This window comes from Netta rufina (assembly GCF_964035555.1).
Source record: "Netta rufina genome assembly, chromosome: 1".
In the NCBI taxonomy this organism is placed as follows: domain Eukaryota; kingdom Metazoa; phylum Chordata; class Aves; order Anseriformes; family Anatidae; genus Netta; species Netta rufina.
Genome location: NC_140123.1, coordinates 131,203,931 through 131,229,764, shown reverse-complemented (window position 1 = coordinate 131,229,764; position 25,834 = coordinate 131,203,931). Strand labels below are relative to the sequence as shown.

The following is a 25,834-nucleotide window of genomic DNA, read 5'->3' as shown; positions in this document are numbered from 1 at the left end:
TGATTGACAGCTTGAGCTGTGGGAGGGAGTGCTCTGATAGATGCTGGATTCAATACAACCATGAAGGCATATCTGAGCACGCAGCTGAGGGAAGGTCTCATGCACTGCAAAGATGCTATTTTTCAGCTGTTACATGGTAGCTGTGGGAGAAAGTGCAAAGAAAGGCAGCATTCACAACTAAAACATCCCGTGATTAATTACAGGTGGGTAAGTGAAGTCACTCAGACTTCCCTAGCAAAACTGAGTATTACTGCAGAAATAACACTTGCTTAAGCCTTGAAACCATTAAAAAATAAATAAAAAAAATACTCCCCAGCTAAAAGCATGACCCAGCTGCACATGAACATCAAGACATTTAGGTCCATCCCTACAATATTCCAGGGTTGGGCCCAAGTAGAAGGGAGTGCCCCACAGAAAACAAGCTGTCACAGCACCCTGCTGACTGATGCCAGCTTGATTACAACACTGGTTTACAGCTGCCCAGTCTGGATCTTAAGGGTATTTATAAGGCATAATTACTTGAACCCATTCAAAACCATGTCTGGGGTGTCAGAGACAGCACTCACCTCAGTAAGTGAAGAGTCCATCATTGTAATGGAAACAGGAAGGTCTGCATCAGTATAGTTATCAGCAGAGTATATTTTCCACCTGGCAATACACATTTTATTTGCATATTGCCCAAACAACAGTGAGATATATAGCCTGTTTTCCTTAAGCACATAACAACCAAAGCCACCACTATCTGTAGAGACAGACAGCCGGTCTCTCAGAGAGAGATTCATCACAAACATCAACCCCTCCTCCCCCAGACAGCAAGAACCACCACCTGTCCTTCTCCTAGCCTCCTCCACACTGCACTTCTCTAGAAAAAAGGGGGAAAAAAAAAGTGGCAAAAAGCTTCAAGAACTACTAAGCCTTTTGCTGCAGGCTGCCTGCCTCTGCATCTTCAGGAATATCCTTATCTTTCTTCTTAAATATTCACTGACAATAGTTAGCTAACTTTCATAGCCTTACACTGTTCAATCTGTTTGAAACATCTAAGGAGGCAGCTTGATAGGCAAGATCTCAGAATTCCTGCTCTAAACTCTGCCAAAAAATTGACTCCTCAAAACCAACAGCATTTTGGCTCTTAAGTGAGAGTGTCAATCATAAGTTAAATACTGAAAATAGACACAAGAACACCTACCTCATACCTCAGTTTTCCAAATATCAAACAGGAACACCATCACTGTGCTTAGCTGGTGGTCATAGCAGCGTTTCAGTGAAGAGTTCTAATATTACTCTTGTGAAAAGGTCCAAAGTGTTACACCCAAAATGCCATTAGCTGAGCACTGAGTGTCCACTGTTTCTTAAGAGATGCCCTACTATTGAACTCAGTATGTTCTGGGGATACATCATCCCCCAGGACCTGCTAAATCCCATGGATTCTTCCACCCTTCACCATGAAGAGATGTTTTTTGCCATCTTACTTGCACTCTACTGATGTCACATCCGAAGCAGACGTGTGACCCAGATCACAGCTTTCAAATGTGCAGCTGCTAGAGCACTGTCTGCACGGGGGATTCCAGCTGGGCACAGGAGAGTTATCTGGTACCGAGGTCTCCAAGGTCAGAGCATCTGTTGAAAGAGAAAAGTGTGAAGAGCAGTGGTCATAGGAAAAGCTGGACATAGACCTAAGAGTCAAATATTGCCTTAAATGACTAAGATAGTCATTTAGCAGACCAACTTAATAATGATTTAAAATAAGACACCTTTCATCTTGCTATGAAAGAGGCTAGGTGGGCTTCACATATTTTTGTACATGGAGAAAAAAGTTATAGAAACTTCTTCATAGGACAGTACTGGTCTAGTGAAGCATTGTCTGACAGAGGACAGCAGGAAATAGATTGTTTACTGTGATCTTTTCTGTATTAATATTTGATTGGTGCAAGATGCAAATACCTGCCTTATTTGTGGCTGGATCACAATATTACTGCAAGCTGTAACTACACTGAGATAGCACATGCAGTCAAACAAATTCTTCTTCCATTTCTCCCCAGTATGGCACAGGATTACATCTGAGTATTTTATAGCTTGTACAAGAAGAGTCATTGTGTTGTACACAGCGGAAGAAACACGTTGTTTATAAAATACCAAATGAACTCTGCAGCACAGTGGAATTGTGGGGAAGTACAAATAGCCTAATATACACAGGAGAAGTGTATACTATTACACAATTCTTAAAAGCTGTTACTCACCCAGGTTTTTAAACCAGGATTGGCCCTAGCTCAGTAGCAGGGCATCAGTTACTACACCACATTGTATTCCAGCCAAGAGGATGAATGGGGAAAACAACTCAAGCCCTGTCAATTCACACTTGCAAGTACTTTGTCAGGAGTATACCTGACTACATGATTTATTACAATACCTCCTTAGGCTTTTTAGGACTCCTGGTAGACTCACAGGCAGTCATCTTTTCAAACCTCTAATGGAAAGCATTAAAGGCATGATTCAGCATCCAATCACATGCAAAATAAGCTAAAGCCAACAGTAGGCTTTCCACAGCTTATTAGCATGTTTAGCACCAGTGAGATTGTTCCATTCCTCCTATTAACTATTTTTGTGTTTCAGGAGAGAGACAGAAGATTGGCCAACACCACTAGGTCTTACCTAGCAGAGGTGTAAGACACCAGTCTGAAATATCTGAGGGCAGGGTCCTGTGAAGTTCAGCGTGCAAGGTGAGTCCTTCACTCCACAGTCTTTTAGGGCAATGGAGCTGCTAATGAAAAAGTGGAAAGAGCTGATCTTCAGTCATGTTGAATACACAACTGCCAACAGCTCCCAGCCACCACACACACAGAAATGCATCTGTGTAATAGAATTCTAATTTATACATATATATGTGTATATTTCTTCTTCTAGAAAAGCTTATATCCTTTATGAACAGAATGAATACAAGAAAAGGCAGAATAATTAAAAGTTGAAACTTTACACTTTTGACATCTGTGTTGGTTTCAGCTAGGTTTGGGAGAGGTAAAAAGAAATATGAACGGATGGGATAAAAGCAAGACAAGCAGGGTGGAAGAGGGAAGAAACCAAACCAAACCAAAGCCAATCTTTCCTTCTCTACCTCTTCACAAGCCAAATCAACCATGCAGGCCAAGACAGAGAACACTTCCCCAATGTCTGGCACCTACTAAGCAGAATGTGTTTCCTTTAGCAGAGGCATGAGGACAACTCCAACTTGAGCCCTGGTGCATGCAGAGAAGATGCTGCCTGCCTGCCTCACAAACATACACCACCTATTTGCTGGTTAGTGCTGAAGAGGTATCATGTGAAATTTGTTGGAAGAAACTTCTGAAATAACATTAACACAGCTGCAATTTACTAAGTGTTGCATAAACAACAAGTAATGGAAGAGAAATTAAAGAGTGCATCTCCATTTTCAGCTTCTGATCCTTCTCAAAAGGCAATTTAACAAGTGCCTATATTTTGTCACAGAGACTGCTCAAAATCAATAGGAAACTAACTTTGCAATAAAGTTTTGAATATACTTTTGTATATGTGCATGCGTGTGCATCTACACATTTTATATATACACATTAAAAAAAAGTAGTTTGTTTGACCTGGCAAAGTCTCTCACAAGGAGACCTATTTCCTCCAGGTCATGAAAGAAAATACAAACAAAGCAAGTACCACATTTTAGCAGGCTTGGCAGTGATCAGAACAAACACTTACCTTCCTCTTCACTGGCTCAGCTGTTGTAGGCAGTAGACTGTAATCAGATTCTTCATCTACACAGTGCTGTTGCAATAGAGAAACAGTGTAAGGAAAGTAGGCATAGGAGATTTGGGGAAAAAAAGGGAATACTACAACTGATTGTGAACAAAAATGGAATTTTATCTTTCCAGCTGAACTATTTTCAGTTATCGGGAAAAATATGCAGTTGTTTCCCCATGCTAGTTTCAGCCTTTATTTCTTCAGACCATTATGCACAAATACATGTTTTATTCTCGTGCAGCTGGTCCACAGTTCTGATTCTGCTCCTCTGATGTCCCTGTTACCGCTTAAGATACATTTTAGGATCTTCTGCTTGTCTTCATAAATACCTTGTTATTCTGTGTTAAATCTAGACTGCTCAGATGCTGAGCTACAGCGTTCTTTACTAGAGCCAGTTGGGAAAAAAATCTTCCCACTATAACTCCCCCTCCACCCCCTCCTAAAGTTGAAGAAAGTATATTTATTCAAAGCAGAGTATTCCAGAGTTATATAACTTCCAGCATATTTCCACAGAGGGGCATGAAGGTAATAACTATTTTACTGGATATTCCAATGCCTGGATATTGGAAGTGTTTTATAACAAAATTTTAAGCAGTTATTTGGAAGACTGCCTGCAGAAGAGAGGGCTGATTGTGGGGGACAACTCACACCATCCCATCAAGGAAGGTTTCCCTCACCTACATTAAGCATGATTGTGAACAACTGTTTACAGCCAACACAGCTGTTTACAACACCACACCACTGCTGTAAGTTTGAGCCCATCTTTTCAAAAAGGTTGAAGGTAAATGATGTGTATTGTAGATCAGTACAGAGAGTTCACTTTGTCTCCACAGCCAAAAAGAAGAAAGCTGCTGCCAAATTACTTGCAGTTCACCTCAGCTATAGATGTCCTTCCACCAGCACATGTAGTGTGCAAACCTACCTTTTCTTCTCCTACCAGACAAGCTTCATACCTGGCACTGCCATTCACAGAGTCGTCCTTTAAGCAGTTCCCCTCTCAGTGCATTAACAGTAGCTATGAAGAGACATTTACAAGTCTTAGAGGGTCCCTTATAATTTGAGAAGGAACAGTACAGCATTAAAGTGCCTGTAACCCAACCGCTGCCTGTCACAAACCCATTATATTTCACTTTGGCCCAGTCATATCTACATCAGTTTTCACAGAAAGAGTTTTTACCTTTTGTTTTGCAAGTTCCACCATACAGAAGACCTGGACACTTTTTTCCACGTGCTTATGTTTCCCTTGTTCTACTCTAAAGCGAGGGGTTAATTCCCAGTGCCATCAGTGTTAATGTGCTACAGTTCCCTGTGGAAATGGATGACTCCATTACAGCTCTACAGAAGAAGCATTTGTACAAAAGTTTTCAGACAATCATGGAGTAGTTTAGGTCGGAAGGGACCTTAAAGACCATCCAGTTCTAACCCCACTGCCATGGGCAGGGACACCTCCCACTAGGCCAAGACCAGGTTGGGTTGGATGGGGGCTTTGGGCATCCTGAACACTTCTAGAAAAGGCCTTAAAGTAGAGTAGATGGGCTTTATTTCATACTTAGAAACATTCTTTCTCCAAGTTTAATAAACAGAGGCAGCCCCTGGTGTGTTTTTTTGTTGTTGTTATTTTTTGTTTTTTACACCTTGATACAAGTCTACTGTAGCTTTTATATCACATCTAATATTGAGGGACTGGAGAGGAGGAAGAAAATACTTCATTAGCACTGTCACCTCAGTGCCCAAGCAAAATTTGAACACTACTCTCAGTGGCTCTTTCAGGCTTTTTTCACTGTATAGTGGCTGTAGCCATTAGCTGCAAGTCATGGTTACGTGGGCCTGGCCAACATGGGTTGAGTAGAAGCTTCTTCAGCCAACATATTACCCAATTTCTTATCTCTTATCATGCAGGTAGGGAAAGTAGGGAAACAGAATGGGGAGGAAGGGGGAGAAAAAAAAAAAAAAAACAAAAAACAAAAACAAACAAACAAACAAAAAAAACAGTTCTTTAGTCAGAAGGGGCACTAGACCTGGCTTTCTGCAGGAACCAGTGTAGAGCATTGTCCTTCCCCTACCCCCCATCCTTGTTTCTGTCCTGTTCTTTATAAGATCTTCCAACTTCTCTACAGATCTACCTGTTTACTTCTATCTATCTACAAAAACACTTCTGCAAACTACCTAGAATCATTTAAGAAAGGATGAGACTTTGGCTGTAAAGTTGGTAGGGCTTTTGATTTTGTTTCTTTGCTGTTTTGGTTTGGGTTTTGTGGGTCAGTGGCACCAATCTCTCTCTTCCACAGTGTCTGAGGTTCTCTCTTTTTATTGATGCTAACTTGCTTTGCAGAAGTGCTTTATCAATTCAGAGCTGAAGAAAATACATTTCCATTGCCATGACTCTTGCTAAAAAAACACCCCACAGTTTGAAGAAAACAGTAGACATGAAAGGAACATGAACATACACGTGCAGACAATGCCAAAACATTGGTCACAAGTCAGCAAGCACAGCTTGGGGCTCTGGTTGCCACATCAGTACCATAGAGCTAAGGCATAGGAATCAGTGTAGTTTTTCTACAAGACAAATTGTAGTTTCACTGAAATGTGTTTAAAACACACACATCCCTTAAGCTTTTTGCCTATCATAAATTATATTTTGCATTGCATTTGGAAATGCATGCCTGATGCCAAATGTTCAGTGAGCTTAAAAGCAGTCAGCTGTTCTCCCCAGCAGCAATAGGTTCTTCAGCATTTGGAAGAAAAAATCCACGTGATGGAATTAAGCCATTACCTTATGTAAGTGTCCAGCCTTTTGTGCAAGCAAGGAAGATGTAGTATGAAGTTTTCATGGTTCCACAGCAGAAGTTGCACATGCACAATGCAATAACACTATTGCTTTCCACCAAAGAAAGCAGCTTTTGCATACCACACAGTTATTTAGGTACACAGAGCAAATCCAAACAGTAAGAGGAATGTAGAGCATAAAAATCAAGTCTCCTCGGTACAGAAAGCTTAGACCGTTAGGAGTAAGGTGGGCTACTCAGGTATGCGAACAGCACCTTCAGTAAAGAAGTGCTATCCATGGAGTTACTAAGCCTTCTTCATATGGCAGGAGATTGTTTTAGGAGTTTGCAGCTGCAGCACAGCCCAACAGCCACTCATGGGAATCCCACCTGACACACTTTCACAGACCATTTTACCACCGGGTGACCCACAGGTCAGCCTTATTCCCCTTCATCACAAATAATCAGCTAAGGATTTGCCCATGCAAGAGCGAATGCTGGTACATTGCCAAGAGTTACTCACTTTTCTGCTCTTCCACCTTTTCTTGAAGCAACTGGCAAGTGCTTTTTAAAGCTGCATTCACATCCTTGAGATTTTGCTGCTCAGAAATGGCTTCCTCTAACTTGCATTTTAAGGATGCGGCTTCCTCACAAGCAGAGTGAAAGGCTTCAACTTGATCCTTTGCCTAAGCAAGAAACAATATTTAGGGAAAAAAAAAAAAAGGAGGAAAAATAAATAAAAAAGATCAGCCTGGTTAATACAAGGAGACTACATTTCATGTAAATGAAACTGAACTGCATCTGTTCTCTCTCAGGAAGTGATAAAGCTCCCTCTGAACTTCTGCATTTTTACAGTTGGGGTGGACTGTGTATGGAAGCTATTTTTGGCTTTTTTCTCTTTTCTTTTTTTTAAGCCACCACAAATATGCAATGCTGCCTCTTTCATCAGCAAACTGTTGTCACCACCCCCTCAAATTTTACTTCCTCTGCTGGTTCCACTTTTGCAATGAGGCACTCCATTCCGAACACACGATTTCCTTTCTCAAGAGCAGCAATGCATTGTATGTAGCATTCTGCATTTGCTTGCTTGTTTTCTGTGTAGAATAAACTAGGTCCTCTCTTACCTGTTTGCTAGCATCCTCAAGCTGCTTTGTAGCTTTCTGCAGCTCTAAACCAAGGGCTTCTGCCTGGCCAGCAGCTTCTTCTTGCAACTGTTTGACAGTTTCTATCTCACGTTGTCTGCAGGTTGCAAGAGCACAAACCACAATCCGTTACTGACATTTTAGAGCAGGCATGCCTGGGAGATGACACACACTAGCTGTTGAGATGTGCATTAAAGACCATATTCAGCCATCACACATCATGGCTCCCCACGATCCAGCACCAGGGAGTTTGCACTAAGCAAGAACAATTTAACTTGGTAGTCAGACAAGTTTTCTCCCTCTAGCAGCCCTGAAAGTAGGAAGGGAATGGAGGTTTTCCCTGGTTTCTTTCTAGCTAAGCAGTGAAAGGTCTGTGCCATCCCCAGACAGCTGGGTACCATAGTGGAAGCTTGGAGATTACCTAGAGACACTAGATAAAAAGCTTAGTTGACCAAGTTGTGAAAAAATTTTCCAGTTTGGTCAAAATAACTGAATATTGAGTCAATTGTCCTGGCAAAATAAAAAATGGAGTTATGACTACAGGTACACAGCTAATTAGTTTCCAAGTGATTCAGATGGTATTTCACCTGACAGTGAGCAGATGCCATACCACAGGACCAGTGCTAAACACAATTGCTTTTGAGAAACCTCTTCTTTTTCACTGCAAAACAACCCTTGCCCTCTTATTCTCTAACTTTTATATGTTTTTATTTTTCCTTGTTGCTATCACCACAAAGAGTGGTAATGCAGTGAGAATCAAGAAACCAAGCTGTCAGTATTTTTATCAGCTCTTTTCTGACTGAAGTAAAAGCAGGTGGGAGGTCTACATTAACAATGTGAGTTGAATATAAGTAATGTAAAAGAGCAGTATGACTGCTCTGTGTTAGCTCTCAGGGATGCAAAGCCCTAGTAATCTACTTGCACCCTGAACCCAAGTAAGGGCAAGCATGCAAAAATTTACAATTTAGTGTAGGATGGTGGAAAGCTGACACTATGAGTAAGTCTATGTTGAAACAAGACAATGAATCCAGATCAATTGTTCTGGAAAAACAAACAAAAACCTTAACTTGACTAGCTACTTTCCTGAATGTCTAGGAGAGGTGGGAGGGAAGAAGTACAAGGGTTTACATCTACAAATATGGCAGCAAAAGACAGCAACATCAAAGCTCCCAGCAGGAACTATGGGCTAATAAACTCAGATTTACAGTTATATTTTCATATGTAATGAGGTAACTCACTGCCTCAGTTTCTCAACGGTATAGCTGCAGTAATGCTAGAAACACCAATACCCAGATGTACGTATTTTACAGATCTTCAGCTTCACACACAACCAGCAGTTTATTTAATGGTTGCATCTGCTAGGTAGGCAGCATTCCTACCCCTTTTACCCACTTTTAACTGTTCAGTTTGTGGTCTTCCCTGGTGTTTTCAGAGACATCTCCAAGCTCATATGTTAATTCATACACAAGCCTTAACTCCCACATGGAGAACGGATCTGGGTTTAGCATAACATTACACTAAAACAGCAGATTTCCTCCATGGCAAAAAAAAAGGGGGGGGTGGCCTTCAGAATTCAGTAAATTTTGTTCCACAACACAATTTAAACAAACAAATGAAACACATCTGCTTTAAAGGGATACCTGGCAGAGAGCTCTTTCCTTAGGTGAAGTTGCTCTGTCCTGTTTCGCCTCAGGTTGCTTGCCATTCGAATAAAATCCTTATCTACAGATTCTTTGTATTTTTGCAAGAGGTGAAGTTTCTGGATCCAAAGATGTCTTTTTTCCCCTAGCTCTTGCCTGAGAACCTGTGGAATTTTGAAATCGAGTTGCCACCTGGTTAGATGAGGAGCAGAGACAGAGGGTAAACCAGAGCCCTGAATTACACACTGAACTGATTTCCCTGCTTCACCGTATCATCACCCAACACTGCCAGCAATAATGCAGAGGAGAATTGACAAAACCTAACCTTCAGACCTGTGCTTTATCACTTCTAGAACTGATGGGATGTGGGGACAGACAGGCTAGGCTCCTGTCAAGCATTAGTACTTTCAGAGCAGTAATATTTTTTTTATTATTATTTTTTTTTAAACAAGAAATCTGAAGCATTCTGTATCCCAGTTCAACTTGGCAAACAGCTTCTACTTTTTTTTTCCAAAAAAAAAAAAAAAAAAAAAAGTTACTTCTAAGACAGAAACCACACTCAGCCTTTTTTTCCAATCTAGGGTGTACAGATAGCAAAATTAATATATGGTTAACTAGCACTTATAGTAAGCAGACACTAAGAGTGGCAGAGAATTACATGGTTCACAAGGAAGTTGTAAAAATTTCCTTTAGAAAGATGCCCAACAACAAAAACGTACTTGGTAAAGGAAAAGTTTTAATAATGACCATCTTGCAGAAATCTAAATTTCTATGACCTCTTCTTCAACATCCAGTTAAGTCCATTGGAACTGATTTGAATGCATATTACTGCTGAAGTGTGTGTGTGTGGGAACAACCCACCACAATAAAGTTCCCATTTCATTTTGTCATACGTCTCTAGTAGGTTAAGTCTATCCAAGGAATGACTCCTGTGACAAAGATTTCCTTTTCCAAATCAGAGGTGAAATTGGAAGAAGGAGAAGATGATTTACAAAAAAAAAATAAAAAATGAAACTTTAAGTGATGTTGCATTGTCTGTATTTCTCTGAACAGTGATTTGCAATATAAAGTATTGTGAAATAAAAATAGTCCTTTTTCTGACGTAATTCAACTGAATGTGCAAAATGGAGGCCTCAGCTTATAAAGAATGCTTAACTACAGATCCCATTTCTGTGATGTTATATTAATTCGAAGGGGAGAAATGATCCTACAGATGTAGGACATGTTATTTCTTTGTAAATTAGAGTTTAATATTGTTCATGAGCTTCAAAAAAAAAAAAAAAAAGTGTAGCACATCAAGTATCACACCATAGAAAAGAGCCTGAACTGCTTCACTAGATAGGTTTACTGGAATGACATGGGATGTGACCACGTGCAAATGCCCACATCCTGAAGATAAGTTTCTCAGCCAAGGCAGTCAGCAGCTGCTGTTAGAAATACCATAGTTTTGACGCACAAGTGGCACAGGCTTATCAGGGCACATGTACAGTGTAGCACAGTTATCTTCCAGCAGGAAAGGGGCAAAGAGTTTTTACTGCTACCATCTACATATATGCTTATGTATATACATAGAAAAACACAGGCTCAATTAAAATTTACTTTGGGTATAATTTAAAATGAACCAGCAAAACATGCCCATAATATATTTTACAGAATATAGAGGGTGAGGGAAAAAAAGTGTTAGGCTTCAAGTTCCACTGCATAGTCCAAGATTTCATTTATATTTCTACAAAAAAAATTTCCGTAAGACTACAAGAAGCTACCTTGTTGTTTAACTCCCTATAACATATTTCCCCCACATCCATCTTTTTCCAGGTAGATGAAGACAATATGCTTAACATGAAGACAATTCCCAACCCCAATGTTCAAGAATCACAGGACCTTTTATTTTTAAAGCATCTTTCTCTTTCTTGAACCTTTGCTAGCTTAGTTTCCAATTGTATCACTTTAGGCGAGAGAATGGGATTTCCCACAGCCAACATTTATACCAAAAAAATTCAACTTTACTTGTTTAATGGGAATACAGCTTTGGCATGAATGATAAGGTAACCAGTATCTTTCAGATGTGAAGTTTTGAAGGAGGAAGTCTTTAATTAAATATAAAAAAGTTATAACAATGCACAAGACAGCAGTTTCCTTGATTTGACTTAGAGACATGCTGGGGTGAATAAAATGAGACTCTGGCACCTTCTCCCAGGGGAAGCTTTCAGGATTTAAAGCCAGAAAAAAAGGAAAAAAATAGAGAGACAAAGCTATGAGTAAGATGACCATTTGAGAAACTGCTATTACACGGAAAATGGTGGGAGTGTGAGTGAGGTGCAGCGAGCAAACAAGAGCAAGACGGTTAAGCAGTATCCACAGACTGCTGCTTACATGAGGAAGTTATTCTTGCCACAGTTACTTTGAGCACAAGCATACATTATGCAAGATGAAGTATAAAATATTTTTGTAATAACCTTTCTTGAGGCATATCCAACAAGAGCTAAACATTTTGTCTTTCAAAAAGGCAAACCTAGTGATAGGACTGATTTGAGAAACTGGTTAAAAACCCTTCCTTCCTGCTCCTCCTATTGGAGGAACCATCCATTGCAGTAGTCAAACAGAACATGGGAAAAAAAACTAGTGCTTGAGAAACAAGTTTCATACAGTGGGCAGAAAAGCTTAATTGTCATCTGACCTCATTTTCTTTTTCAAATCTACTTGCTTCATCTACCCTTTCCTTCAAGCATAGCTTTATCAAAGCGATAAGTTAATCAAAGTGCTAAGTTGCACTAGATAAGTCAGGAAAAGCACAGCACTTAAACGAAGAGCTATTATCTCCCCCCTCCCCCCCCCAAAAAAAAATAAATTATAACAAGAGATACTTCTCTATACAGCCATATCTAACCCACAGATGGACTGTTATGACCTCAAGTAACATACATAGCACGCAACAGTAAGATACTGGGACTGTGCAAAAATTTTAGGCAGGTACGTCAGAAAATAGCTTCAGAGAAAGAGTTACTTACTACAAGTTTTCTTTCCCAGGCCTGCTGCATGTTCACATCAGGATCGTCTATCCATTGTAAAGATGTCATGACAAGTTCCTCCACTTCAGAGGCTTCTTCTTGCTGCAAAATAAGATAAAATTAAATTAAAATTAAAAATCAAACCCTGGCATTTCTAACACTAATCTGAAATAGTGCTGCCCAGAATTACCTATCTGATACACAGTGGTAGATGGGATGCCAACTGATACTGTTAGGGTAAATATGCCCCACCTCCACCACCTAAGAAGCTGTTTTTTTTTTTTTTTTTTTTTTTCCCCCCCCCTAAAAAGAGTAAACACGAGCCAATTATTAGTGTTTGGGGAGGCCCTAATTAACAGGCTGACAACAGACTACATCATTATTCACGTAAGCTATGCCACTGACCAGGTTTTGCATAACAAGCTTAAATTTTTCTCCCGCATATTCAGGTCCCTGAAGTAAGAACAGTACTTCACGGTCCAGTGTTTCATCCAGGGACATCCATTCAGCCTTGGTAATCTTTCAAGAGAGAGAAGAGACAGCTAGCTTATTTTGACATCTTATTACAGACTGGTATCAGTGACATTTAGACTTTTCCAAAATATCCCTGCATTGTATTTACCAGAAGGTCAGAGCTACTGAAACTTTTAGCTTGTAAGAGCTTTTCAAAACCATCTTGTCATGTAGATATATATATTTTTTTAAAGGCAAGCCAAGCTCCTGAGTGATCCAATGCAAATTTTCATGTCAAAAGCAGGCAAGAGGAAGTCAAAAATTAGGTATCCTTATTTGGAGTAGGCTTTACTAAGGGAAGAATAAACAGAGCACTAACTTGGCTTTACAGGTGATTTAGTGGAATTGTGTCTCCCTACAGTATTTGAGAGGTAAACACAGTGACTCACTGCATCTGTAATAGGTGACAATACATTAATTTTGAAACAGAATCTGCCTCACAAAATAGACCTTTCATTTCTGGGCCTGCATTTTCGGTCCCACCAAGGATTTTCTTCTTCAGATGCTACCTCTTTGCAAATGCACCAAACACAAAAGTATATAGCAGTATGAGGAAATCTAAGAAGAAGAAAAAAAAGTGTGCTGTTGCAGTGATTTTATTTTTGATCGGTTCTGCTGAACAATTTGTATCTGCAGGGGAGACCAAACTTCCAGCATCACGTGAATTGTTTCTGACCAAATGTATAGTTACTAGCTAGGAACTGCAGAGGACACGGGACGCTACAACTCCAAACCAACAGGCTTAACTGCAGCATTAAGATTCTGTCAGCCTGTGCCAGGCTTCTATGAAGAATGCCTCTCCTGCTCTCTTTTAAGTAACTACCAAAAGACCTCAAAAAAAAAAAAAAAAAAAAAAAAAAAAAAAAAAAAGCACGGACAGAGATTAAGGCCCATTGTTCTTGTTGGGGGACAAGGGAATGGTACCTGTAAATAGATGTTTGTCAGAGTTTCTAAATAATAAATAAGATGAAGGCTCTACAACTTTCTCAGATGTTTACTCAGTGCTTATTTTCTTTTTTGCCGCAATAGATTTCAAGGAAAAAAGTCTCTCCTTCTGCAATTGAAAGCCATTTTTTGTGTCCAGTGTATGCAGTACAAGAAACAGACCATTATCTTTTTCAGTGTAATAATAGCCTCTTGCATATTTGTAGATTTATCCCCTCTCTGTTCTTCTGCCATCTTCTGTTCATCTAAATAATTGACCCTAGCTCTTTCAGATTTAGATCTGCAAGTTCTTGCTTTGTTTTTATCTGGACTTTCTCCAATACACATGGAACAACACCGTAAGCCTCATGTTACGTGCTTGCATGCTAGGACTAATGAATCGTAACACTGGGATTATCTAACAATTTGCAGGGAAAAATCTTTGTTTTTCATTTACAGATGCAAGACAACTAGAATAACAATCAAAAGGATTTTTGATTCGTACCTCAGAAGACTGAGCAAGTTCCAGTTCACAGTGAAGCGAATTCATTCCTTCAGGAATACTGCCATTAAATTTATACATCACTGGGAAGCTTAAACCATTTCTAAAGAAAGCAGGAAAAAATAAAATCAGTCCTTTTTACTTTTTAATGAACTATGTTTCCTGGAACATGCTCACAATACTCACGAGATCAATTCTTGCTGCATGTGTCGCATATTCTCCAGTAAGTTATTTTTTTCTGCCCTCAGAGTCTAAAATATATCACAACCAGTTGGAGAGTTAGTCAGTTCTGCAGAATAAGTACAGAATATGCATATACCCACTGCCCGGGCAGTCAAAAAATAAGACCGTTCCCATACCTCTATTATTGAGGAACACTCCACAATGGTTAATTTCAGTTCTTTGATGTCCTGCTCCTTCTGCAAAGATTGTGGAGAAAAGAAACTGTAAGCATACAACCTGAAGACTAACACATTGAACTGCATTTGTAATATTTGTGACTGAGATGCTTTGCAACTGCCATAATACTATACTCAATCCTATACGACTGCAGCAGGCTGAAAAAATTTGCTTCACATGCTGTCTAGCAGAAAGCACTCAGAAGACCTTTTTTTTCTTTTTTTCTTTTTTTTTTTTTTTTTTACAGAATTTAAGGGAAAGGAGGAAAACTCCTAGGTGCTGCGTTTCAGTTTATTTATTTTTATTTCAGTTTATTTACTTTTCAGTTTATTTACTTTTTTTTGTTGTTGTTGTTGTTCTCCCCCCCAGCCCCCCATCTTGTTTCTGTACTGGCTGTAGCAGGCTAGACAGAAATTCTACTTTTAGTTGAAAACCTGAACTGTAAAATGCCTGGCATGAGTTTTAATCCTAAAACTAGTTGCAGTATTCTCCAAATTTACTCTCGTTAGCTTGTATGATTAAAGGCTTATAGAGTAGCACATCAGATTAAACTATACCTAGTGAAAGGGCTGATAGAGAACATATCAACCTCATGGCAAGACGAATTGGTAATAGTAGCTTTCTTAGCTTTATGAACTAGCAATGGGCTTCAGTCATGTTATTCTATTACAATAGAATTTGTTAAACAGACAAGCAGAGCATTTCTTAGAGAAAATACCAACTTAACAGAATCACAGAAGAGGCCGAGTTGGAAGGGACCCACAAGGATCATCAAGTCCAACTCCTGGATCCTCACAAGACCACCGAGCTCTATCTTCTCACCCCTTCTAATCTTCCTCTTTAAAAAGATTTGAGACTTTTGAAAGAGATGAAACAGACAGAAAACTAAGTGGATATAGAGGGGAAAAAATGAAGTTAGAGTCAAGTTTCCAGTCCTAGCAAAGATGCTTGACCTGTGGTACTGAAGTTTAACACAAACTTCATTTTTTCCTTTGTCTTTATTAAGCTTTTTCTGTCTTTACATACCTTCTGCAGTCCTGGGCCAAAACCAGAAACGTCACTGCATTAGTTTTTAGTGGCCATCAATCCTATCTAGTCTCTTTGGATGAAGAGCGATGAGAATGTATTTATTTAAAGCTTACAAGTGAACACTAGTCCCACTGATCCTAATGCAAACAATCAAAATGAAGTTTTCCACACTAGTTTCTTCAAGATTATGCAAGCCAGTCACCTTGACCTACAAGAACACGCACTTCAGTAGACTACATTAAAAATTCCCTTCCAGTCAATAGACTAAATAAGCATTGGAAAACAGCATTCTACAGGGGCCACAAAATGTCAGAATCATTCAAGGAGGAGGAAGTAAAAGCTATAAATCTGATTCTGGAAGGACAAAAAAAAGACCAATTTATCAGCTATAAAATTATCGTCTGGATCACATGCAAATTTTTCTGTTTTGTCACTATTTAAATTTCAAACTGCACTCATTTTTGCAGAAAGCCTGACAGTCAAATATTTTGTCAGCTGACTTAGGCCATCTTCTACTAAATGGAAGCTTCATTAATCTAGAAGGCTGTTTGCACAGTTCATGAGTCCAAGAACTGCCAAAACCCTTACGTGGTCTTGTGTTCTTGTATTTTAGTACAAAATGCAAGTTTAAAAAGCATCAGAAGTGTAGTTATCTAGGTCTGAAGAGTACACATGTCAATACTGAGAACAGATTTGCTTTTCCATTGGGTTCAGGATCACCATTTTTTACTTTGACACAAAAATGTAGTAATTTAAGTGAAATACATGAGGGGGAAAGGATCATCTGCAGGTAGATTCTTTTACCATTTGGTGAAGGAAGTAGTCTTCAGAAGTTTTTGTACATTTTTCTGAGGTTTTAAAGTTTGTTCTGTTTTAAAGGGTTCTAAATTTTTATTTTATTTTTTCAAAACAAAAGCAAGTTCTAGAAGCCGTTAATTATGCTGACTCATAACCAGGTCCTAAAGCAGATCTCGCCTACTTTGAAAACATTTATAGGATCAGGTTCTGTTATGTGAGAACATTAGAAATAAAAGCACCACATACTCCACATTTTTCAGTCATGAAAGTAATGACAGCAACGAAATAAAAGCAACTAACCTGTATTAAGCTAGCCTCTTTATTCACCACAGTGCTCTCATAGATATGTGCTTGAATCTGAAGAACGAAGAGAACAACAAGTAGCTATCAGCATGCAGTATAATACAATTTTATTGCTATCTCCTACTTGGAAATAAAAAAAATGACATTAATATTCTCTGTGTAGAAAAATCAGATTCTTCTTTTGAACACTTTGCATGGAGTGTTTCAGAGTTCAAACCTTGCACCCAGTTAAAAGTGAAAACATCCTAAGCTATCAGTCACATCTTTTCCCCTCATCTGCCCAGGCTAATAGTTACAGCAACATGAGCCAAAGCGCAGTTTCCTAATACATCTCCTCAGTGGGGAAAGGGTTTCCTAAACGCTTAACTTTAAGGGAAGAATGAAAAATGTGGATTGCCTATATTGGCCCAGTTTTTAATCTCCAGGTTGAAACTTTCTCTATCAAAGTTGTCATACTGGCCCAGCTATGACTGCACTACAGTTCTTTAGCACAGATTGGTTCAGCATTGCCTACCTTCCAGTGGAAGAAATTTCCCCCACTAAACCTGAGTAAGCTATAGCCTGTGCACGTCTCCTGGAGTTAGAGTGCTTACTTGAAGCTCTGCTGCGTTTTTAGACAGCTCCAAAATCTTCTTTTGAAGTCCATCAGTGTCCATGTTACTCCTAATATTCTGAACAAGATACAGAATGTTTAGGCACAGCTGAATCGATTGACAGCTTCTCCTTGATGAAACTAGGAATAATGACATCTCCACCCCCAAGATACTGCCTACTCTAAAGCAGCGATGACATTTACTCACATAAAAGCCTTCTTGTCCTACTTTCCCTCATGTTTCTATACCTTTCAAAATAAAGGTTTCATGCTGCAAACATGTTGGACAATAGGATTTACTTGGATTATGAAAACGCACATCATAGAAGAACAAGAATTAAAGCTCAAGTCCTTCAAGTCAAAGGAACTTTTTTTTTTTTTTTTTTTTTAAGAATAACATGAGCTCTATCTTAAAGCATGCCTGCACTGTAGACAAGCTTTTGGTTGAAAGGTGAAATTGTAAGGATGAGGTTAATTTGGTAACACCAGCATCTCCAATACATTTCTAAGGATTCCTTTTCTCATCCAGGTGACCTAAGTTTGCCCCACCTAAACAGTTTCTCCTCCATTTCTTTCCATTTCTCCAGAGCACTGTTTGAACTAAAAGTGAAGAATCTCAGAACTTGATTTAAAGCACTACTAGAACTGCAAAGCAAAAGAAAAGCTTTCAGGCCCACCACTTGAATATTAGTTTTTGGAACTAGGCTGTCAATCAATAGCTATTGAGATAGTTGTATTTGGGAAAGACTAATATTCTGAACATGGTAAGCATGCAACAAACAATGGCTCCTACATTGTTATATGACAATAGATTCCTGAATCCGCGAGAAGATTCTTTTCATTACTTCTTGTGATTTAATCTGTTTCTCTACTCTCATCTTAAATACTGTAAAAGTGCAGGCTGTAAGCTAGTATTAAAACATTTTATCATCTGATGATAACTTTTATTGAATACTTACTTCACTGAAATAAATAAGAGAAAGTAAAAACAAACAGCTCCCCCCGAAAAGGGCCACAAACAAACAGAAAGCTTAGAGAGTTCTGTTAGCCTGCTGTAGGTCCTTGGCCAATAATGGGTCTCTCTCTGAGTGGAGCCCCCTGGCCACTGCATTTCTTTAGAAATGCAGAACTTCTCCTTTGGATCTTACCGGAGGGAAACAGAAGTGAGTATCAAGTGAGAAAGGGTTAGCTAGAGATTGAAACATTATAGAGTTATTGTATTCATAGTTGTGTTAACTAAAAATAGTTAAGAGTTTAATCTATCTAGCTTTGAAAGAGAGAAAACTAAAAGCTGCTTTAATCCTGTCCCCTACACTTCCTCAGCCTCATATCCTTGCTTGCCCAGCAAATGGAAAGTCTAAAGCACAGTGCAACTTCAAGATAGAGTGTATTATGGTAAGCCATTCTTGTTGAACATCAGATATTTTGATAACCTAACAAGCATATCGGGCTTCAAAGTCAGAGAAACACTTCATTTCTTAGTGGTAAGCTTTTAGCTGAACAAGAAGATGTACTTGCAAAGCCACAATTTATTTTACCTCTTCCTGAAGAGAAGCCATTTTGATGATGAGAGACTGATTTTCTTTTTCCTAATGAGGTTTATTAATAGAAAACAAACAGACAAAAAGAGAGAGTCATTTTTAGCACATCAGATTCAACATTCAAAGCCAAACTGAGACAAAAAGCAGAGCACAAACACACACAAGGCCCAGTACAAAGCTGTTGTGCTGCATTCCTTTGCTTCAGAGAGTGAAGCTGAATGGGGCGTGTTGAAACCGGTGCAGTTCATGAGCTCTCACTGATCCCACACTTCCAAAATTCAGGGCTTGACCCCAATATTTCATATTATAATAAAACTCAGACCACTAGACAATAGGAAGGATGTATTCGGACTCAGAGTGAGCAAGGCTAATTATGTGTAAGTTCAGATAAGTCTGAAAAGCTTACGTGCCACGCTGTACTTTGTACTGCCCACCACCACTGCAAAGGAAGAACAGTAGTAGTATCCCACTCAGTGCCTCCACAGCTCAGGGAACAGTTACTACGTTACTTGTAAGCGGAACTACAAGACTCCTCATAATATTTCTCCCTCCCATCTCCTTCACAAAAGGGGAATTAGGTGTATAACCCAAAATTAAATCAAAACAATCAAAAACGTATACACAATGGATCAAAAGTAGCATCAAATAAATCTTATGTTCTTGCTCTGCATGAAAGGCTTTCCTGGTTTCTAAGTACTCCACATCAGCAGCACACCAAGTAATGGAACACCCATTTACAGCCTATGCCCACACAGCAAGACACAGAGATACCACTGTAGCATGAACAGCACACATGGCAGCAACACAAACATATGTTTTCCAGACAGCATATGCTCTCACATCTGACAGCACCTGCTACAGCTGCAGCAGCAGCAGCATTGTTACCATGCTGCTTTATGAATCTTACAGTCACATTGGCTTTACTACTCCTTTACTACACCTGAGGTGCAATTCAGATACCCTTGTGTAGGCACCTCATGCCTCAAAGGAGAGATGCCAAGCATACTTCTGGCTGTCAGCCTAGAACAGCCTTGTCACTTCTGCCAGCCCATGTGGATAACTCCGGTAAGCCTAGGGAGGTTTTGGAAAACAATTTCTTTGTGCAGGTATCTAAACCAAGCTTTCTGTCCTGCTGGTTCTAAAAAAGCAGTCATGTGCAGCACTTGAATTTCTGACAGAACACTACCAACTTCAAATCAGACAGAGCTCAATGATGGTGGTGTGAGAGCTGTTGTCATAACGAAAAAGCAAGATCAGTTTCCATGGTAGACTGGCCCTTTTAGCTGTTTTCTTCATTGTAATAGATGATAGTTCCATACGAAAACTTCACGATACTTTCCTAACACTAATAAATCATATTTCAAGCCCCAATACCTATGAGTACAGAGGTGGTCATACTGCTGATTTTTTATGGTCTGAGTGGTCATGCCTCTGCTACAGCAAAGCATGAGAACTTATTCAACATAAGCTAAGAAGTAAGAACACCTACTAGCTGTTTATTCTGGCAGAAAATCTGTTGTCTCTTCTCTTCCAACAGGTTCAGGTTGTTTTTTGCTTCTTCTAGTTCTTCTTCCAGTGATTTGGCTTTCAGCACAGAATGCTGGATGCTGCATGTACAGAAATAAACCCAATTAAACTACAGCATGTTGCTGTTGGTCAGGCTTGAAACACCAAGAACACAGCATTTTTAGAAGCCATCAGGGACTTACTCTTTGGCACAGATACTTAAAAATGATGGGCTGTGCTGTTAATTAAAGGCTTACAGATTCACTGTCTATTTCATCAGTCCCCTTCCACACTCAGATTAAGGGATGAAAACCCAGGCAAGCATAGCACCAAAGATAACATGGTTTTTGTTTGTATCCACCTAACCACCTAGCTTGCTACAGTCATATATCTGATTAACTTGAGCACATAAATCATCTTTACAGTACCTCATTGTTAGCAGTTAGGGAAGCCATTTCAGTTCAGTTTTCAAGCATAAGCTCTGCATCATTGTTTTCCTGATCAGATACCGCAATCTATGTATATTTAACCTGTGTGGCAAGGCCCTGTTTCTGGCTAGCCATGGGCTGTACAGCACACCATGGAGCATGTGGTCTGGTATAAGGGTGCATGTCCCACACCAGCTATGCTGCAGGACTGTTGTCGTAATCTCCCCAAAGACTCTGGGAACGGTTTGGCAGTTGACATAACTATGCCACATTTGAATTAGCTGGGTGAGATGAGCATTATGAACTCACTGTATAAATAGGCTTATGCTCACAGCATTGATGGTTCCCCCAGATGCAGCAATACTGATCTAGTGAGACAACTCACTCTGGCTCCTCAAGGGACTATCAAAATAGCTCTTACACACTCATTTCCTCTCTGCTTGGCAAAGTGGTCTAAGACTGGAAACCTTACAGTGCTGGGCTGTTCCCTTGGTAATATTAGCCCTTTTTCATCCACCCACCCCACAACGATTTTGCTTCACCCTAAAAGTTTGCCTATAACACATGCAAAGCAAGAACCAGGCTATGAGATGAATGATTGTTTTTATAAGAACCAGGAGGTATAGAGCAGGACAATTGAGGAAGAGGGTTAAATATTATAGACACAGCATTAAGTCAAGAAAGTTGCTAGCATGAAGCATGAATGAGGCCACAAACATAAAGCAAGGCTAGACCACTTGGTAGAAGATATGTCCACCCACAGCCATTACACAGTAGCCCAGGTCTCCTACCTTTTTATTTGTTGACGTAAATTCTCATTATCTGCCAATAACTTATTGTTGGTCTCATCCACAGCTTCCAGTGTAAGCCTCAGTTTGTTGTTCTCTTCCTGAAGCTTCTGGTTGTTGTACTGCAGGTCTGCGACACAGGTTATCAAGTCCGAAGTCTCCCTGTTTCAGTAACAAACCAGGGAAGATCAAGATAAGTCACTGTCTCTAACTTAGACTTTTTTTTTAAATCCGGACATTGTGCTACAGCAATAAGAGAAGCAAGAGGAGAGCTCACACAGGAGTTTTGCATTGTACAGTCATTTGCTGTAAACGAAAATATAAGTTCTGCAATTCTATGGACACCAGGAAATGTTTTGTCTTTAATCATTGTTTTGTTTTTTTCCCCTCCCTGCAATGGAAGTATGCCACCAGACAAGTGCCACCTCTGCATGCCTGCAGGACAGCATCTTAATTAAGCCTTTTCTAATCACCTCTTAGGTGATCGCTAATACTTCTAACTTACTCCTTAAGTTCTGGATCCTTTCACTTCTCCTAAGCTACCATGCACCTACACTTTCAACTGAAACTTTAACAGGGATCACATTTTGAGGTTCTGAGGAATGAGAGGAAAGCGTCAGAAGGTATATCTGAATATTTTGACTATGCATAAAATGAAAATATATATATATGTATTTGAAACTTAGTGCTTAATAGCAAAGCATTTAATAACAAAATTCAAATCTGAGTCATGATTACTAAAAAATAACCTAAGCAAAACTAAGGATCAGATTTTTCAAGAGAAAATACCTTCTATTGTCAAACATCTAAGAACTTAGAAGTGTTACGCTAACTTAGGAGGTACAGCTTAAAAAAGAAAAAACATAACTTCCTCTCCCAGTAAAACTCCAACCACAGAGAATTCACATGGTAAATGAACACAAAAGGACTAAGAAACCAGTAGGGAAAATTACTAGAACGTTTTTCAGTTTGAGCACAATCTGTATGGAAGAATGTGAAAGCATCAAAACTCTGCACAGACTGAGGTCAGCATTAGCTTCAGAAAACTGTCTTGGCAGAGCTTCCATCAGTTTTAGTGGCTCCTGGAATTTCTTGGGTAATCCAAAGGCAGGACTACTAAATTATCAGAAAGAATTGCTTAAATGAACTTACATGTCTCCTTTAGACACATCACCCCCAAAGGCTTCCAAGCTTCCTGATGTAACATTCATCCGAACAGGTGTCCTTTTTACTGAAAGAGATTTGGTTTTGGTTATGGAGTAAGAAAGCAATGTTTCCTGAATAAAAATCCGAATAAAATGGTCTGCACCTTCAAATGTGTTTTTATGTACTTTAAATTCCAGGTCTTCTATGCTTGCTGTTGGTTCCTCAGTTGTACCATCTTCCCTGAAAGAGAAAGCATTAAAAATCACATACAAGAGTATAAAAAAAAATAATCACTTACCAACTTTGTAATACTTGAAACTTTTCATCCTAAAACCACCCTGTGATCACAATGCCCTAATTCCAAGGTACAAAACACATAAGCCATGGGAAAACTTTCTACTTTCCTGTTTCCACAGAAGCTTTTATGAGATAAATTGATAAAAAACGATTACCATTTCCTCTTGCAGTCTTCAATCCACTCCTTCATGATGGCATGATATGTTTCAAGGTCCATGGATATGTCCTTCTGCTCTGGATCAAGCATGTTACACAGCTCTTCAAGACCACTGTCTTCTGATCCACGACTTGTTGTGTGCCTCAGATAGTCAACTATCTTGGAAACTGCTACTTTTCCTAAAATAAATATAGGTGACCATGTACCAGATTCCAAAGTCTATTAGGACACTGTAAAGAGCTGTCAAAGGGCCTCCTACTGATCTGCACTGGTGCACATTCAGTTGTTGTAGGCAAGCAACTGATCATTGCAGTTCTAGCGTGATGCTGTAAGAAGTAGTTCACGCTTTTTTTTTTCCCCTTCATCTCCTAATATAGAAGCGTGAAAGCTGAGTTACTAGTTCTGTGGACTTCGGTTTAGAAAGAACAGACTCACCTCATTTGCTGTTACTACATTCAGATATCTCATCAAATTGAGTAGACCCAGTGACTGACATTATTTTACCCTGCTGGACTCCTTTATTTACCACTTCTGGAATATTTGAAATAGAACTTGGAAGAATAGCCTTTCAGTCTGAAGTTTCCTAAATTTCTTTTTCTAATAGGAAACAAACTAAAAGAAATTAGCAGTCATTTCTAATTCATTTGACTGGTAGAAATATGTTGCCGCTCTACTTCTTCTGCACTAAAGTACTGCAAAGATTAACTTGTGGGTGGGAAGGCAAGAGAGAGGTAACATGTGAAAGAGGCACAGGGATTTGTTTTGCATCTGCCATGCATACAGCCACCTAGCTAAGGTAGCTAGGCAGTCTAAACATACTAGAGGTTACCACGTCTCAACATGTAACATAGCAGCTTTGAAGGTTTTTTTTAGGGAAGACTACAGAAGAGCAATAGCCACTGACAAACCTGTATGCTCTACGTCGCATGCACAGAAAATAGTGGTAAGCAAGTCTTCTTCACAGATCAAGCTCACATCATACATGTTGTCGGTTTTGCAGCCCAGTGACTGCTTCCATCCTATGAAAGATAAGTTTGTTATCATCCATCTATATGTGCTCATAGTTATTGTCATGCACCATAGCTTCTAACTGCAGTGTTACTTTTGTGATAGCATGAACATACACATAACATCATGATGCACACATTCGGGAGCTCTGGCTTTTCTTCTGCATGAGGTAAAAGCTACATAATGTGTTTTCTTCTCCTCCACATCCAGAATAAGATTTTTTGTGGAAAAATTATCATAGCCAAATTACATTAAAACACACCAAAAAAAATAATCTGAAATAATATCTTTTTACATTAAAAGCAGACTACACTGATACCCAAACACACCTGTCCCCAAGAAGAGAATCAGTAAATTTGAAGTTTTTTGTTGTTGTTCAAAAAAAAAAAAAAAAAAAAAAGCCTTCTTACTTCCTCACTTCTTACATTTAGATTAATATTCTTTAGAGGAAAATTAAGATTCTGCGATTCTGCTTAGTTCTATTTGTAATCTTATTATGTTGGAGTGATTCTAACACATTTTTACTAGGTTAAGGGGTAAAGAAATTCATCTACATAGGCTTAATATTCATACGTTTAGGCTTTTGGATTAAAAGGTATTTGTTTCAAGAATTTTTACCTCCTTCATTCAGAGATAATCTCTGTGGTGCAGGAGACTGGATCACAGCACTTTCTGACTTTTTATCAGATGTGAAGAACTGTAAGTGTGGACTTGACGTAAGGTATTTCTTTTCATGATGTGCATCTTTAGACTCAGTACTTGCTAAAGCACACCATTGGTTCTGGGCATCATCTTCTCTGGGTGTGAAGTAGGATGGAGAACTGTTCTCCATGGAGCATACTGGCATCCATGGGTTGCTGGTCCTCTCTTCACTTTTAATGACTGAGTATGTAGTATTTGCAGAGCAGCTGTCAGAGATCTCCCCAAAACAAGGAGACAGCAACTGCAAGTCTGCAGAGAAAACACTTTCACTGCTGGGACTGATGAAGCGTGGACTAGTACTATCACGACTTCTAAATGTTCTTTTCTTAAGTATTTCTTCTAGATTTTTTCTGATATTGCATTGTGGACTGTCAAAGTTCCGTGACTGAAATTTTGGTATCTGTAAAGTGGGATTAGAGACTTGGTCCATCATTTGGATAGATTTGATCTTTCTGCATATACTGTCCACTGGGTTATGATGTCGTTTGTTAGTGCCATGCTCTGAAGACATTATAAATTCCCCTCTCTTACAAAGTATCTGGAAAGAAAAGGGACAAAACAAAACAGTCAGGTACATCACCATGGACAACTTTTTAAATGAGAATTTTCCTTTGAGCAGGTATCTTGGAGCCTTGGTATTAAGTGATCTGAAAATCCTTGGTTCATATACAGACTAGACAGGAACCTTCAACCACATTGTTTAGTTGTCCAGGGAACTAGAAGTGATAGAGATCTGGACAAAGCGGGGGAAAAAAGAAATATTTTTTTGAAATTTCACTGCTTATTCTTAAATACAATAGCCATACCAGAGAGGAAGGGGTGAAAAAAAAAAATAAAACTTCTCTCTCCAACCTAGCAGTTTACTATCTTCTTAAAGTAAGCTCTAA

The 25,834-nt window shown here is 39.2% G+C and overlaps 1 protein-coding gene across 1 annotated transcript in view; it reads right to left on the bottom strand.

Moving 5' to 3' along the window:
* The window catches only part of IRAG2 (inositol 1,4,5-triphosphate receptor associated 2), a gene marked incomplete at its 5' end in the record, with an annotated part of 38,437 nt that extends 12,979 nt beyond the window's left edge, over nucleotides 1-25,458 (bottom strand). The window contains 23 exons of the mRNA XM_084302209.1: nucleotides 567-648; nucleotides 1,470-1,617; nucleotides 2,650-2,758; nucleotides 3,718-3,783; nucleotides 4,713-4,774; nucleotides 7,048-7,210; nucleotides 7,649-7,763; nucleotides 9,307-9,470; nucleotides 12,315-12,416; nucleotides 12,720-12,833; nucleotides 14,257-14,356; nucleotides 14,440-14,504; nucleotides 14,613-14,672; nucleotides 16,780-16,836; nucleotides 17,376-17,453; nucleotides 18,913-18,963; nucleotides 20,405-20,522; nucleotides 21,641-21,799; nucleotides 22,790-22,868; nucleotides 22,947-23,023; nucleotides 23,236-23,416; nucleotides 24,146-24,256; nucleotides 24,864-25,458. Of these exons, the coding sequence (XP_084158335.1) occupies nucleotides 567-648; nucleotides 1,470-1,617; nucleotides 2,650-2,758; nucleotides 3,718-3,783; nucleotides 4,713-4,774; nucleotides 7,048-7,210; nucleotides 7,649-7,763; nucleotides 9,307-9,470; nucleotides 12,315-12,416; nucleotides 12,720-12,833; nucleotides 14,257-14,356; nucleotides 14,440-14,504; nucleotides 14,613-14,672; nucleotides 16,780-16,836; nucleotides 17,376-17,453; nucleotides 18,913-18,963; nucleotides 20,405-20,522; nucleotides 21,641-21,799; nucleotides 22,790-22,868; nucleotides 22,947-23,023; nucleotides 23,236-23,416; nucleotides 24,146-24,256; nucleotides 24,864-25,458 (2,856 nt within the window). The remainder of the gene's footprint in view (nucleotides 1-566; nucleotides 649-1,469; nucleotides 1,618-2,649; nucleotides 2,759-3,717; nucleotides 3,784-4,712; nucleotides 4,775-7,047; nucleotides 7,211-7,648; nucleotides 7,764-9,306; nucleotides 9,471-12,314; nucleotides 12,417-12,719; nucleotides 12,834-14,256; nucleotides 14,357-14,439; nucleotides 14,505-14,612; nucleotides 14,673-16,779; nucleotides 16,837-17,375; nucleotides 17,454-18,912; nucleotides 18,964-20,404; nucleotides 20,523-21,640; nucleotides 21,800-22,789; nucleotides 22,869-22,946; nucleotides 23,024-23,235; nucleotides 23,417-24,145; nucleotides 24,257-24,863) is intronic.
* Nucleotides 25,459-25,834: the final 376 nt, after the last annotated feature.